Below are 13067 nucleotides of genomic sequence, written 5' to 3'. Positions count from 1 at the left end.
TGTAAGTTGAATAGCCCCCCGAAACATTGATTGGTAGCCGCCAGAAACTTTTCGATCAGCCTGTGACGTAGGTGTAATGCTCCTGGTCAAATCTAGGGGTGGCCAAGATGAGGTATGGTGTCAATCAAACCTGCAAACTTAACACGCTCATTGTGCAGAAAGTCACCATTCGAATTTGACCGAACCTCGTATGCTTCACGTGCATTCATTCCCATGTTCAAATTTCAGCTAGAGTATGCATTGTCATAGTATCATTGTAGTCTGATTTCGGCAAGGCAAAGCGGCTTCCCTCACTGTGCTGAATAGTGCTTTTGCCCGTAAATTTCTGCTTTTCCTCATGGACAAACTTTGCCTCTCACGTGCATGGTGACAGAAGCGCTTAAGGTGCCTGGTTGTGGCATGGGTTTCTACTGACGATTGCTGGGATAATTTGACGACATGAGGGAGGCTACTGTAGGTACTACTTGGACCCTCGGACACGGGATCGCAAACGGGTACGAGATCCTTTGATGTACGAACCAACTGTGAGACCAGGTACTGCCGGAGCGTTGGCTTGGTGTTCTAGATCACAGCATGGAAAAGTATCACGAAAACAGGGGTCCAACAGAACGAAGAAAAAGCAACATCGTCACCCGCAATTGGCATCATCTTACGGTTTTACCGATCATATCGAGCCATACTACGGGTATTCCCAGAGTCGTGTCGTCCCATGGCTGCATATCTGCTCTCCATGATTTCTGTCATTGCAACATCGATGCTGGCGTATCCATGCTGTATGGGTTATATCGGAAAGCACCGTTATCGGTCTGTGAAGCCTTCTCCGGCGCATTTGCATCTAATCAATCAGTCAATCGATGGCTTCACTGCAAAATCATTACCCGCTAGCCCGATTATCTGCCAGAGGCGTAGGACCCTGCTAGTAAATGCAGCTCTAGACAGCTCATCAATCGATGGAGATCTAACGCCGAGTCCTTGCGCTTATAGGTCAAGAAACCTGTGCCTTGTTCCAATAAGGATAAGCTTCTGTTCATCAGAGAAGAAAATTTTTCTTCCATTCACAATTGCCCTCCGCTTGCTCGCGCTCATTCGATCGGTACCTGTCCCCAAGCAGAAAAAACACAGCAAATAGTTGCAGGGGTTGTGAGCACAAGCACCAGGGCCATCTGGTGCTAAAAGACCCCTGGGCCGCTCGGAGGTCGGTAACCAGTCAACTCGAGCTTGGTGTGCGACGCTACTGTAAGCTGGCTAATTAGATCTTATCAGATCCGGTTTATCAGATCATCAGATAATTCCCTCATCTCCACAATGGAGCCCAACATGTTCGTCGCCCATCAACACTCCAATCATCAGCATTTTGCCAACCCCCTCCCATCTTCTCTGCGGAACTGCTCCTCCTTTTCGTCGAACGACATTGCGAGGCTTCGAGTGATCGGCTCTTCTGGCGTGGACGCCGCCAAACCAAAGCCGTTCTTCGCCGCACTCTTGCGTTCCTGTGCCTGTGCTGGTCAAGTTTTTCTCTGCCCCCAACCCATGGATTGACGTCGTGTCTGAACGGTGTGAAAGAGCTTGGGTGACGGGGCTGCAGAAAGCCGTCATCGGCCCAGGCGAGACTGGACGTTTCGAACCCATGCCTCGATCCCACAGAACAAAAATGCGTAGCGTCTTCAAGGGTCTGCATCGGCCCAGTTAGCAAGCAATGAACTGGACTTTGAACTGCGGCTGCTTCCACCTTTTGTGACGCCAGCTGGGATGGCAAGCATATTTCCAGTAGTAAGGCCGTCTGATCCTTGCTCAGCGGCGTCAACCTTTGCAGAGTTCGCCAAGCTTGCTCACTGTTTTACCATGTCTATCTTATCTGATCTTTTACCAAAGATCATCGCCGACGTCGCATCATATTCGTCCATACTTACGCTTCTTTACTGGGGATCCTTGGTTAGTTTGCTCGTAATTCAGGAACCTCCACTTCCTCCCGCCACCGTCTTGAGACGCAAGTGGCCATAAACACCCCGCCTGTAGAGATGAAGCTGAAGAAAAACACCGGGTAGAAGATTGTACAAGTCGAGGGTTCGGAGGAGAACATGGGTCAAAGAGTAGTTCGAGTCCGCAGACTCTGGATGAGGTCGAACTAGGGGACTTCTCAAGCCGAGTAATTGGCATACATATCACACTCTCGATTTAAAGATGTCAACATACATCGATTTGCCATTCGCGAAAGGCCTAAGCTTTTACGGCATTCGTCCATATAGGAAGGTTCCAAGACCGATCATCATCGTCCATCAATAAACTAAAAACAAACTTTGCTTGAGCTTCACCCACGAGTATGGGTATCCTGTTAACATGCTTCGACCCTTGCTCATGGTCTTTTCCTCTGCCCATTTGATGCTCATCGTTTCCTCATTCAACCTCGAGTGCCGGACTCAACCCACGCCGCCACGCATCCCTGGAGGGTCCCTCCACGCTGGGGGCTTGCGAGACGGGTTGGCTAGTTGGGAAGCTCTCGTTAGACCCGCAAGCCAGTGTGATACTGCTCGGAGATGATGAGTGGGCAGTGGCGCCTCGAAGTTCACTCATGCGCTACGGAACTTCACGGCGTTGATGAAGTCCCACGAGGAGGGTCCACGAGGCACGCCGCGGCCATGGACGTGGAGGATTAGGCCGCAGAGCCATTGACTGCGCGACATTTTCCATCCATTTTTCATCCCTTGCAGTCCGATGACTGGCCTAGCCTGTCGTCTTATTGCATCGTGTCGCCCATCATGCAGCGGCTGACAGAGCCTTTGAAGTTTTGACACAACCATCAGAACCCAGCCCAGACGGGGCCTGCATGAGGCAATCCTTTAACCATGCTGTGTCTATGTCTTTGGAACACTCTTATGATGATCGCTGCTTCAGTTGATCGAGGGTCAACATGAGTCCTGAGAATTACGATGAGAATATCGCAGGTTTGGTATATGAGTGCTATGCTCGTTCTCCCACTTCACGAGGTCCAACACAGGCAAAGCTTCAACAGAGAAACTGAAACAGTCACGAAAACCGAAAAAAATAAAAATAAAAAATAGAAGCCCAAAATGGCTTACAGGACCCCTCCGAGCTAAAGCTCGAAAAAGTTGGTGTTTTCTCTGCAGCAGGGCATTTAGCCCACCCCCCACCATTTCCCGATCCCACCCTCTACAGGGCCCAGGCTTGGGCTTAGTCCTGGTCCCATTCACTACCTACTAACCAGAGTCACGTTGACTGACGTTAACAGCAATGGATTCCGTCACCAATCTAATTCACGTTCTGTTGTATTTCTGGCCTGACCCGGCTTCCATTCTGCCGCTCGCTATGCTTTTTGCTTGCTTGGCAACCGCGGCTCCACGTCTTGGCTTGGCCGCCGTGCTCGGCCCAGCCCAGCCCAGGATGACCAGCACTGAGAGCAAAAGCCCAGTCTCCAGTGGGCTAGCTAGTTGTGTTCTTCCCAGCTCAGCATAGTAGTGTCTCCATCATGGAGGGTTTTTTATGTATCATGGCTCCATCGCAAATGTACCTCCCCAAGTATGTACGTACGAGCTTGACGAGGTTGTATTAGCCATGGAGAACCTCCATGTACTCGTATCCGCCTCCTCCATGTACCTAATGAGGCGTGTCCAGCGCCAGCAGGCGTCTCGTCATGTAATGCAGTGTACCTCGCTCGACTACAGCTTCGCCGTGAGCTTGTATGTACTGTACTTTCTTGCTTGCTTCTTTTGAGGGTCTGTAGCTTAGTTTGACTCCGAATAAGAGTTTGGCACGCAATATGGGACCGACGAAATAGCTTGTAGATCCCATCCCCGTCTGAACTACAAAATGCCATATCTCCCCCGTCTTTCGGAACTACTCCGTTCTTCTGTTCTTTCTATCTTCATTGACGAAGCTTCTCCCAAGGCTCGGTGGTACTACCTAAAGCTCTTTAACATATCTCTTCAGAGTTAGACCCTGATAGTGTCACTTTTGTCTCTACCACAATCCGGACATTGGAAGCTTCATTCGACCTTTCATCCATTATCTGAAGCTCATCTGCATCAATTTTCCAATCTGTGCACCATACTGACCAGATTGAGTAATACCTGATTCGAGAGAAGGAATAAGAGATTCTGCAAACCGGTTTTATTCCTCACAGCCTCCCATTCACTTGGTGGACCTCTTCCCGGTTTCTCACACGTCACGACTTTCAATACGCCAAGTTTCATAGACACAAAGTTTGTGCTATAAAATTTGGCCTGCATTTAAGGATTCTATTACAATTTTAGACATATACCCCTCTTCAACAGCAATCAGTCATCATGTCACCCCACAGCGAGGTTTCATTCAACGGCTCCGAGGCCCCGGTCTCCAACGGTACCACCAACGGTCACAACGGTACAAATGGCACCAACGGTATTACTAACGGCCACAACGGTCATGTCAACGGCAACAGCAACGGAAACGGAGCTGCTCCTGTTGCCCGCCATGGACCCCGAGTTCACAAGGAGAGATCTCCGTATCTCGAGTCCGCTCCTGCGGATTCTGAGTTTGACCTCATCTGTGCTGGCTTCGGCCCCGCATCTTTGGCTGTAGCCGTCGCTATTCACGATGCCATCGCCGAGGGCAAGAAGCTTCGCCCTGATGGCGCAGCTCCCAAGGTCCTTTTCCTGGAGAAGCAGACCAAGTTCGCTTGGCACGCCGGTATGCTGCTCCCTGGAGCCAAGATGCAAATCTCCTTCATCAAGGATCTGGCCACTCTTCGCAACCCCCGATCTGAGTTTACTTTCCTTAACTACCTCCACCGTCAGGGTCGCCTCGTTGACTTTACCAACTTGAGCACTTTCCTCCCTGCCCGTACTGAATACGAAGACTACCTTCGCTGGTGCTCTTCTTGGTTTGACCATGTTGTGAGCTACAACAACGAGGTTCTCTCTATCTCCCCCGAGAGCAAGGAGGCCGGTGCCGTCAAGACTTTCACCGTTCAGGCTCGCAATGGCAAGACTGGCCAGGTCCAATCTTTCCGCAGCCGTCACGTCCTTGTTGCTGCTGGTGGCCAGCCTTCGCTCCCCAAGAGCCTCCCTGCTAAGCACCCTCGTGTCCTGCACTCTTCTCAATTCGCCAACTACGCCCCTCAGATCCTAGCCAAGCAGAACGCTCCTTACCGCGTTGCTGTTATCGGTGCTGGCCAGAGTGCCGCCGAGATCTTCAACAACGTCCAGAACCTGTACCCCAACTCCAAGACCTACCTTATCATGCGCCAGGAGTTCCTGCGCCCCAGTGATGACTCCCCATTGTAAGTTGTGCACAGTTGCTCATTATAGGAACCTCTGCTGACGATGACGTACAGCGTCAACTCCATCTTCAACCCCGAGTACATTGACAACCTGTGGCCACGATCTGTCAGGGCTCGTGAGACTCTTTTGACTGAGGCTCGCGCCACCAACTACGGTGTTGTTCGCCTGGAGCTCATTGAGCACCTCTTCGAGAAGATGTATGACCAGAAGCGTGAGATCAGCGACGATGAGACACAGTGGCCCCACAGAATTCTCGCTGGCCGTGAGATTGCCAGCGTCGACACCAAGGGTGACGCTCTCGAGATCAAGGTCCAACGCGTGAACGATGGTCCTCTCGATGGCTTCGTCGACCAGGAGACTTTTGATGTTGATCTGATCGTTGCTGCTACCGGTTACAAGCGAAGCGCTCACGTCGACATGCTCAAGGACGCCTGGACAATGCTCCCCAAGACCGTATCGGGACGCAACGAGTCCCCCAAGGGTGTCAACGGCTGGAACGTCGAGACACAAGATGGCGAGCGTAAGCTGGCAGTCGGAAGGGACTACCGAGTCAAGTTCTCCCCTGGCACTGTTGCCGACGACTCTGGCGTCTGGCTGCAGGGCTGCTGCGAGGGTACTCACGGGGTAAGTGATCCACCGTGAATTGTTCATTCAATAGATACTAACATTGTCTCTAGCTGAGCGACACCCTCCTCTCCGTCCTGGGCACTCGTTCAGGCGAGATTGTTCAATCTATTTTCAAGCAATAAATGTTATGACAGCACGAATGAATGGATACCTACGTTTGTAATGGGTTTGCAAGGGCAGCGAAAATAGCTGACTGGACTGAAAAGAGCAGTCTTGCCGCTTAAGTCATTTTTTATTTACTATATCCTCTGTTATTTATTATCGTCATCATCGTTTGCAGTACATACTGCGAATTAGCAGACAAAAGTTGGATTTCAGTTATCTCTTTTGGTGTTCTGTAGATTTTGTTAGAACCCCACCAGGGCATTGAAAAAATATTTACAATTTCCAATTTCCATTCTCTGTGTGCCATGCATCCATTGTCACATCTCAGTATCGCGGCTATTCTTGACAGGTCGCAACTCCTCATTTTGGTATGTCTCCTTAAGCTTATTCAAGTTGCCACATTTCCAACACACTGTTACGGGCCGCTTCTCGGGTACTGCGCCTAATATCAAGGGCTTAACACCGCCCGATATAAGTCGGCATCACGCTGCATGTCGCCCATTTCACGAACTCCAGTCCATCGACTGCCCGTTTTGTGTTTTTGATTTCCAGTGATACTCCCTCGTGGGATAGTTGCCGTAAGATTCAGTACTCGGGATGACTTCATAGTCTTGGCCAACTCTGCACCAAGTGTTATTGTTGACCGTTAAACGTAGTATCTCCGTTACACCAAACGGAGTGAGCCTCTGGAATTGGCAATAACGATGGGAATCGCCCGGCCGGCAATGTCATCTTTTAGGCAGAGCTATGAGGACTATATGGAAGCGCATGACATGCTTGTGCTTGAACGGGCCTCTTACAATTTGCTCCAGCCAACAGCGAGGCCCCCCATGCTTTCACTTGAAATTGACTCGCTGATGTTGAGTCATTATTTCATATCTCGGAAAGACCGCTGTAAGAGTTTCACGCTGTCGAGATGCCATGCAAAGGCGGGCCGGTCATCCCAGCATTTGGCTACACACCCACCTGCTGAGAAACAGATTCTCTTCCCTTGTGGTCTATAGTTGCCCACTGATGCAGGACAGACTAGCAATGTAAAGAAACTGCAAAGAGTATGCCAAGATCTTTTACAACAAGGGTCGTCGTTTTTGGCACGCATAAAAAGGTCTAAGCATGGTAGGTATGCATCAAAAGCATAGCCCAACAACATCACTGCTATTGACGCTCAACGAGTTCCCCTATTGAGTTTTGTGCAGGAGGTAAAGAGTTTTGCTTGTGTAAGCAATCAACGGTCGAGTCTCGAGATGAAGCTGACAAGGTTGCAAGCCCTTGTCAAGCGACGTTGTTCCGTCTTATTCCATGCAGGTTAAAGAGTACTACCTCGGCTTAGCGTTGGAGTTATCAAACAGAGATCAACCATGTGTCAGCATGCACATTGATAATACATACACACAGCGGGCATACCAACCGAGAAGTCTGAGAGTGTCTTTCTCTGGAGGGAAAAGCCGTGAACAGAACTTAAAATCAGAGTCAAGTCTGTGCAGGCCTTGTTGCTTGGGACATTGCCGTAGGCAGAGCAGAGCGGAGCGCAGCAGTCGAAATAGTCTACAGGGTTCAACGAACCGTGCCGCAAGCGAGGCGATCCAGGTCGAGGTGATTATTTTGGCGATATGAAATCTCCATAATTGATCGACTGATTCCGGCTTCCCTCCCAAATTTCCGCACCAACGGTTGAACATCTTTGCTTGGACAGTATTATGAGAATCCTTTCGGGTGGGGGACATCCAATGCAATCTTTTCTGAGCGGCGGCCCCTAAAGTGGTACTAACCTAGCACTGGTAACAGCACTCTTGGTAGGTTCTTAGCAGGCAGGGGCTGACTGGTTCTCAGTCTCTGAGAGTAAACGACGAGTGTTCTCCTCTTGGAAACGGAAACTCACGAACGACTAAGCCATGAAGCAGCCCGACGACTCTGGCCCAACTGCGAATACGAATGCAACTGGACCACAATCGGCTCGACCTCGGGCTTCTGTCTCTGTTTCTGCCTCTGCCTCCCATACTCCTCGACGGCTTCCTGTCAATCCCCGCCGGCACAAGGTTGCTCCCGAGCATCGCAAGCGTGTCGCTACAGCGTAAGTTGATTAGTTTCCATGTGTCTACCCGTCTACAGTACCACACTACTGTAGCTATTCAATCGATATATCCTGCAATGGGTTTGTTTATATTGATCTTTTATGTACCATCTATCGATGTATCAATTCCACTTCAATTATACTCAATTATTCCTGCGTTTCGGCAGACGTCAAGCTTGACTGAGGTTCCCCCCTCAAGTCACTGACTTATCAATCATATCATCATAAAAGCTCGCGTCTTTATCTAACACACGTCTCGCTGAAAAGGTGCAATGCTTGCAATGTGAGAAGAGTCAGATGCTCTGGTGAGCATCCGTGTCGCCAATGCCAATCCTCTTCACGCGACTGCATATATCCTCTGCCTGTTGAGAAGGTGAGCATCACGCGCTCAGAGCTCGAGGATTTGAAACACAAGGTCGATCTCTATGAACGCGTTCTTCGAGACACTGTCCCAGCAGCTGTATCAAATGCCGTCCCGGATTCCGCAAGCCGCCAAGAACTTTCAGATTTGCTTGGTTGGACCGCCTCTAACCATGACCTTGGATCATCGGCCGTTAGTCTAGCGGCACAGACAACGCCAACGATAGATGCAGCAGCGCATATCGGGCGAGTGCCGCCTGAGCTTCCTCAGCTTCAATATCCCAGTATACATAGACAATTCCAGCAACAACCGCCTCATCTCCATCTTCAAGCTCAGCTATCAGATACTCGAATACAGGAACCCAGTTATGGACTATCACGAACACATTCTATCCAGCTATCACATCCTGGGGCGACGCTTCAAAATCGGCAGGATGATGAAGAGAACTTGGTCTCAACCGAAGGTCGTCTGTTACACGACCCTGACGGCTATGCTCGTTTCCTGGGTGAGACGAGTGGCGCAACTTTCCTTGATTACTTGAAGGAATTCATGACTACAGTTCTGCCTCTTGCATATCAAAGTCTGCGCCCAGGCTCTGATGGAAGTGCATTCTTGTCAAGTCTTGGTCGTTACCAAACCTACGACTCGCGACCTTTGCATGATCGAGAGGTTGACCCGACATGGTTTCCTACACCCCCAGAGATGGACTCAATGCTATCCGAGCTTCGTTATTTCATCCAAGACGGTAACTGCCATTGGCCAAGTGGAGGAATCTACTGGTGGGGGGATCTCTCTTCAGCACCGACAATCCCCTCCATGGAACGAGACTCGACAAACTTGCGTCTCGCCAAGTGCCGTCATTTGGCTTTCTATCAGACAGCATTTGCTGTGGTATCTCAAGCTATGATTATGCCGCCTCAGGATATCTCTATAGACCCTCATCTCAGTGAGAACTACTTCAGCCGGGCCCGTATGCTCCTAGGGAACCCGCTTGACATTACACGCTTTACGCCCAACGAAGTATCGGTGTTGACATTGATGGGGTTCTACCTGATAGAGATGAATCGCCGTGATGCCGCATATATCTGCGTGAGCAACGCTATGCATATCAGCATCATGCACGGCGCACATAGGGGCTGGCTTGACGAGAGTGGCAAACGCGTATTCTGGACACTTTATGTATTGGATCGCTATTTAAGCTGCCTCATGGGGAGACCCCCGACCATCATGGACGACGCAATTCGGTTACCGCTTCCTTGCGATGCTCCGTAGGTATCCCCCCATCTATGCCTCTTCGCTCTGACTAACTTCATTCGATAGGTCTATGCCTCCAGCAGATGGTCTCAAAGCTCATGTCCAGCTTTCGCGGATATCATGCCATATCGTGTGTAATACATATCGCATTTCCCCCTCAGAAGACGCCGCAAGACCTGTGAGAAGCCTCGAAGGGGAGATCAGTATGCTCGACGAGTGGTGTCTAAAACTCCCACCTACGGTGCAACTCGCAAGTAACGGGTTGAGCGATGACCCAGCCACTTGCTTGCTGCACATGCACTACAACCAGGTAATTTCTCCATTTCTCAATGTCTTTTGGGGCTGGGCTAACATGTCCTTTAGTTAATAATCTTGACTATCCGCCCCGTTTTCTTCGCCTTGGTTAAGAAATCATTCGCGGAAAAGCTGGTCTCGCGGCAATGTTCCTTGAGTTCACATCCACAACTCCCTCTACTGAAGCGATGCATAGCATCAGCAGAACACAATATTCAGCTCGCTCGACAGATCCTACTTGTCAACCATCCTCGAAAGCTACTCCAAGCAGGCCTTCACTTCATTTTCAACGCTGCCATAGTATTGATGTTACAGCAGCTGGTAGAGGATCTGTGCCCGTCTTCTCGGAGTGAAAAGGCTCGGTCACTTGACCTCGACTTTGTGATTGGGAGGTTCGAGGATGAGAGTCGAGTTGGTAGCAACTACGGTCGGGACTGTGCCACGGTACTTCGGGACCTTCGCGTTCTTGTGCAGCGTCTTCCTATCCCTGTTGACATGAGCACTGCAACACGTTCCGTCAACATGACACAGACTACGACAACCTACGATCCGATCGCAAATCGAACACATGTTGACATGGGACAGCAATGGTCAGACAAGCTGACATCAGAGGCACTTCAGCAGCCTATCCTTGTTGATCAAGGCCACATATTATATAATGAGTTGGTTTCGTGGATTGATGTCGATTGGCAATCTAATAATGGGTATCTCATTTGAGTTGGAGTTGGGCGCCCTGTAAGCAACAAAAGTTGGCGACTGACATTGTGTTTTTATTACAGAACAAAAGTTGATTCTTTTGAGGTTTTCTTCTAATGAATATTTGAGAGACTGTCCAAGGGGCATTTGAATGTAGGATATGCAGTTACGATGATTTAGGTGTTGATGATGGACAATTAAATGTCCTCTAATGGTAAATGGCGAACGAACTATCGGCCCAAGCGTGGTTCAGATTGGGATTCCCCACGAATATGATCGGATTCAAACATGGAGATAAGAGAGACAAGGATATTCCTGGTAACTTAATTCATAATTATCGCTTCTGTCTTGATGTAATTGAGGAGAGTGACGTGTGACAGTCATGTGATGAAGCATGTGGTATTCTCGCAATCTTCCTTCCTCCCTTGGGTTCCCATGCGTAAGGTACCAATTGTCTCACCCACGAAAATCCTACCCAGCATCCCAAAGTCTCATCTTTTCGCTTCCGAAACGACTCGCGGCATGCACTTGATCTCGCGTTGTCATCTTTGACCGTCCAAGATCTACAGTCTTTCGTCACGAATGGCACCTCTCAAACACAGAGACGTCGCGACAAGCTTCATCTTCAGATTCCCCGCTGACGGTGAGGCCAAGAAACCCCAGGTCGCTCTCTTCCGCCGGAGCGGTCACGTAAATACATATCAGTAAGCAAAGTGTATTACCTTATCAGTGAACCCGTGCTTACATACTAAGGCACAAATATGCAGGCATTTCTGGAAGTGTAGATGACACTGACGCGGATCCTCTTGCCACAGCCTGGAGGGAACTTGCTGAGGAAACAACTCTTACGCATGACTCTTTACGCCTTTTTCGGAAGGGCAAACCATTCTCGTTCGCTGATGAGTCTATTGGGAGAGAGTGGACTGTCAACCCCTTCGGTTTCGTTCTCAAATCCGGGAGCGACGGTGGCCGCGGTGAGGCTGGCATCAAAATTGACTGGGAGCATGAGGGGTACGAATGGTTCGATCCAGACGCAATCAACGACTCAGATGACTTCGAGGGCGTTCCGCGCATCCTAGAGAGTCTTAGAAGGGTGTGGTTCAACGTTGACTTGGGCGAAGTGGCAGGCAACACGCTTAGCCGGGGCTTGGTCGCTCTGCAGGAAGATCACGAAAGCGGAGCGCGCCAGCTAGCTACGAAGGCTCTCGATACCTATATCGATGTTATTAAGAAACTCGATTCCACTGATCAAGTTCAGTGGTGGAACAATATCAGGTTTGCGGGATGGCACCTGTGGAAGAACGGGCGAGAAAGTATGGGCGCGTCTATCTTGGGTGTTGTTCTATCGGCTTTGGACATAGTTCAAGACGGAATCCCACCCAGCGGTCCACTAGATAAGAGCTCGATCGATAATACCGTCAGAGCCTTGGGGGATTACGCCCGCGACCGACAGAATACCACTTCAAGAACTGGCGCGATGTTCCAGGCTTTCATAGAGCAGCATCTATCGGGGGGCGGACCACTCAAGATCCTTACCCTCTCCTCTAGTTCAACTATCACCTCGGCCATCACTCACGTTATGGGAAATACTTCGCGACCTGTGGAGGTTCATGTGCTCGAATCCCGACCACTCTTCGAAGGTGTCAAGATGGCACAGTCAATTGCTTCATGCGCCAACAATTCCAAGGCCAAGACCCGCTTGATAATCCACACTGATGCAAGTGTTGGCATCGCAGCGAAGGACATAGATATTGTGCTCATCGGAGCGGATCTGATCGACAAAACAGCCGCGGTTAGCAACAAAGTCGGTTCTCTGCCTGTTGTTCTGACAGCCAAGTACGTGTCTCCAAAAGCCAAGATTGTCATTTTGTCAGAGAAAGAGAAGGTACTCCCTTTTGCACCGCCAGGTCAGGAGGAAAACGATTCATGCGAGGTTATGCAAGCTTGGGGAGACCTCAGCTCAGCTGTGAGGGAGGTTCCCCACTCTCTGGTCACTGTCAAAAACGTGTATTTCGAGTGGGTGTCACCCGATTTGATCGATCACTACATCACTGAGGACGGCGTCACCGGTCGTGCGGGAATGTCGAACTATGCCCAGGAAGTTGAGAAGAAGGCTGACCAATATTTTACCAATCTCTGATGCCAAAATCCGAGTGAGACGATCTGTAGCATGGTCCTTAACCCCGACAATCTGGAGAGTTACATTACCTCTTTCACGACACAACCAATAGCAGTAGCATATGGCATTTTCGTGCCTCTTGGTGCCTTGGATCGTCTGACGGAGGCTCGGATTCACAATATCGAAATATGACTGAATTAATATAGCTGTGGGGGTTGTCTTACATCGCCTGCACAGTTGGAGGCTTTGATTCCTCATGCAAGC

The 13067-nt window shown here is 49.9% G+C and overlaps 4 protein-coding genes across 6 annotated transcripts; 3 read left to right on the top strand and 1 right to left on the bottom strand.

Moving 5' to 3' along the window:
• Positions 1-3469: 3469 nt before the first annotated feature.
• FOIG_11772 (L-ornithine N5-oxygenase) lies at positions 3470-7236 on the top strand. 2 transcript variants are annotated; one of them, XM_031212353.1, is made up of 3 exons: positions 3470-5275; positions 5330-5900; positions 5954-7236. In XM_031212353.1, the coding sequence occupies exons 1-3, from the start codon at positions 4302-4304 to the stop codon at positions 6023-6025; spliced, it is 1617 nt and encodes a 538-aa protein (XP_031057747.1). In that variant the 5' UTR covers positions 3470-4301; the 3' UTR covers positions 6026-7236. The 2 variants fall into 2 exon arrangements, with proteins under 2 accessions (XP_031057747.1, XP_031057748.1); XM_031212354.1 differs by having other exon boundaries at positions 5330-7236.
• Positions 7237-7328: 92 nt separating this feature from the next.
• On the top strand, positions 7329-11035 carry FOIG_11771 (uncharacterized protein). Of its 2 annotated transcripts, XM_031212352.1 has the most exons (5): positions 7329-7786; positions 7839-8079; positions 8347-9708; positions 9761-10004; positions 10058-11030. In XM_031212352.1, exons 2-5 carry the CDS (start codon positions 7901-7903, stop codon positions 10703-10705), a joined length of 2433 nt encoding a protein of 810 aa, XP_031057746.1. In that variant the 5' UTR covers positions 7329-7786; positions 7839-7900; the 3' UTR covers positions 10706-11030. The 2 variants fall into 2 exon arrangements, with proteins under 2 accessions (XP_031057746.1, XP_031057745.1); XM_031212351.1 differs by having other exon boundaries at positions 7329-8079; positions 10058-11035.
• FOIG_11770 (uncharacterized protein) lies at positions 10956-12615 on the bottom strand. The gene has a single exon (XM_031212350.1). It carries the CDS (start codon positions 11756-11758, stop codon positions 11426-11428), a length of 333 nt encoding a protein of 110 aa, XP_031057744.1. The 5' UTR covers positions 11759-12615; the 3' UTR covers positions 10956-11425.
• Positions 12000-12824, top strand: FOIG_11769 (uncharacterized protein; the record flags this gene model as incomplete). Its single annotated transcript, XM_031212349.1, has 1 exon — positions 12000-12824. One exon carries the CDS (start codon positions 12000-12002, stop codon positions 12822-12824), a length of 825 nt encoding a protein of 274 aa, XP_031057743.1.
• Positions 12825-13067: the final 243 nt, after the last annotated feature.

The sequence above is a fragment of the Fusarium odoratissimum genome (assembly GCF_000260195.1).
Source record: "Fusarium odoratissimum NRRL 54006 unplaced genomic scaffold supercont1.23, whole genome shotgun sequence".
NCBI lineage: Eukaryota > Fungi > Ascomycota > Sordariomycetes > Hypocreales > Nectriaceae > Fusarium > Fusarium odoratissimum.
Note: the sequence above shows the minus strand (reverse complement) of the source record. Positions and strands in the feature narration are given on the sequence as shown.

What these genes read in the sequence shown, in the direction of transcription:
- FOIG_11772 (XM_031212353.1), top strand. Translation starts at nt 4,302, where the DNA reads ATGTCACCCCACAGCGAGGTTTCATTCAACGGCTCCGAGGCCCCGGTC. An exon ending in CCCAGTGATGACTCCCCATT is followed by an intron (nt 5,276 to 5,329) that starts GTAAGTTGTGCA and finishes GATGACGTACAG; the next exon opens with CGTCAACTCCATCTTCAACC. An exon ending in GCTGCGAGGGTACTCACGGG is followed by an intron (nt 5,901 to 5,953) that starts GTAAGTGATCCA and finishes CATTGTCTCTAG; the next exon opens with CTGAGCGACACCCTCCTCTC.
- FOIG_11771 (XM_031212351.1), top strand. Translation starts at nt 7,901, where the DNA reads ATGAAGCAGCCCGACGACTCTGGCCCAACTGCGAATACGAATGCAACT. An exon ending in CCGCTTCCTTGCGATGCTCC is followed by an intron (nt 9,709 to 9,760) that starts GTAGGTATCCCC and finishes TTCATTCGATAG; the next exon opens with GTCTATGCCTCCAGCAGATG. An exon ending in TGCACATGCACTACAACCAG is followed by an intron (nt 10,005 to 10,057) that starts GTAATTTCTCCA and finishes CATGTCCTTTAG; the next exon opens with TTAATAATCTTGACTATCCG.
- FOIG_11770 (XM_031212350.1), bottom strand. Translation starts at nt 11,758, where the DNA reads ATGCGCGGAACGCCCTCGAAGTCATCTGAGTCGTTGATTGCGTCTGGA.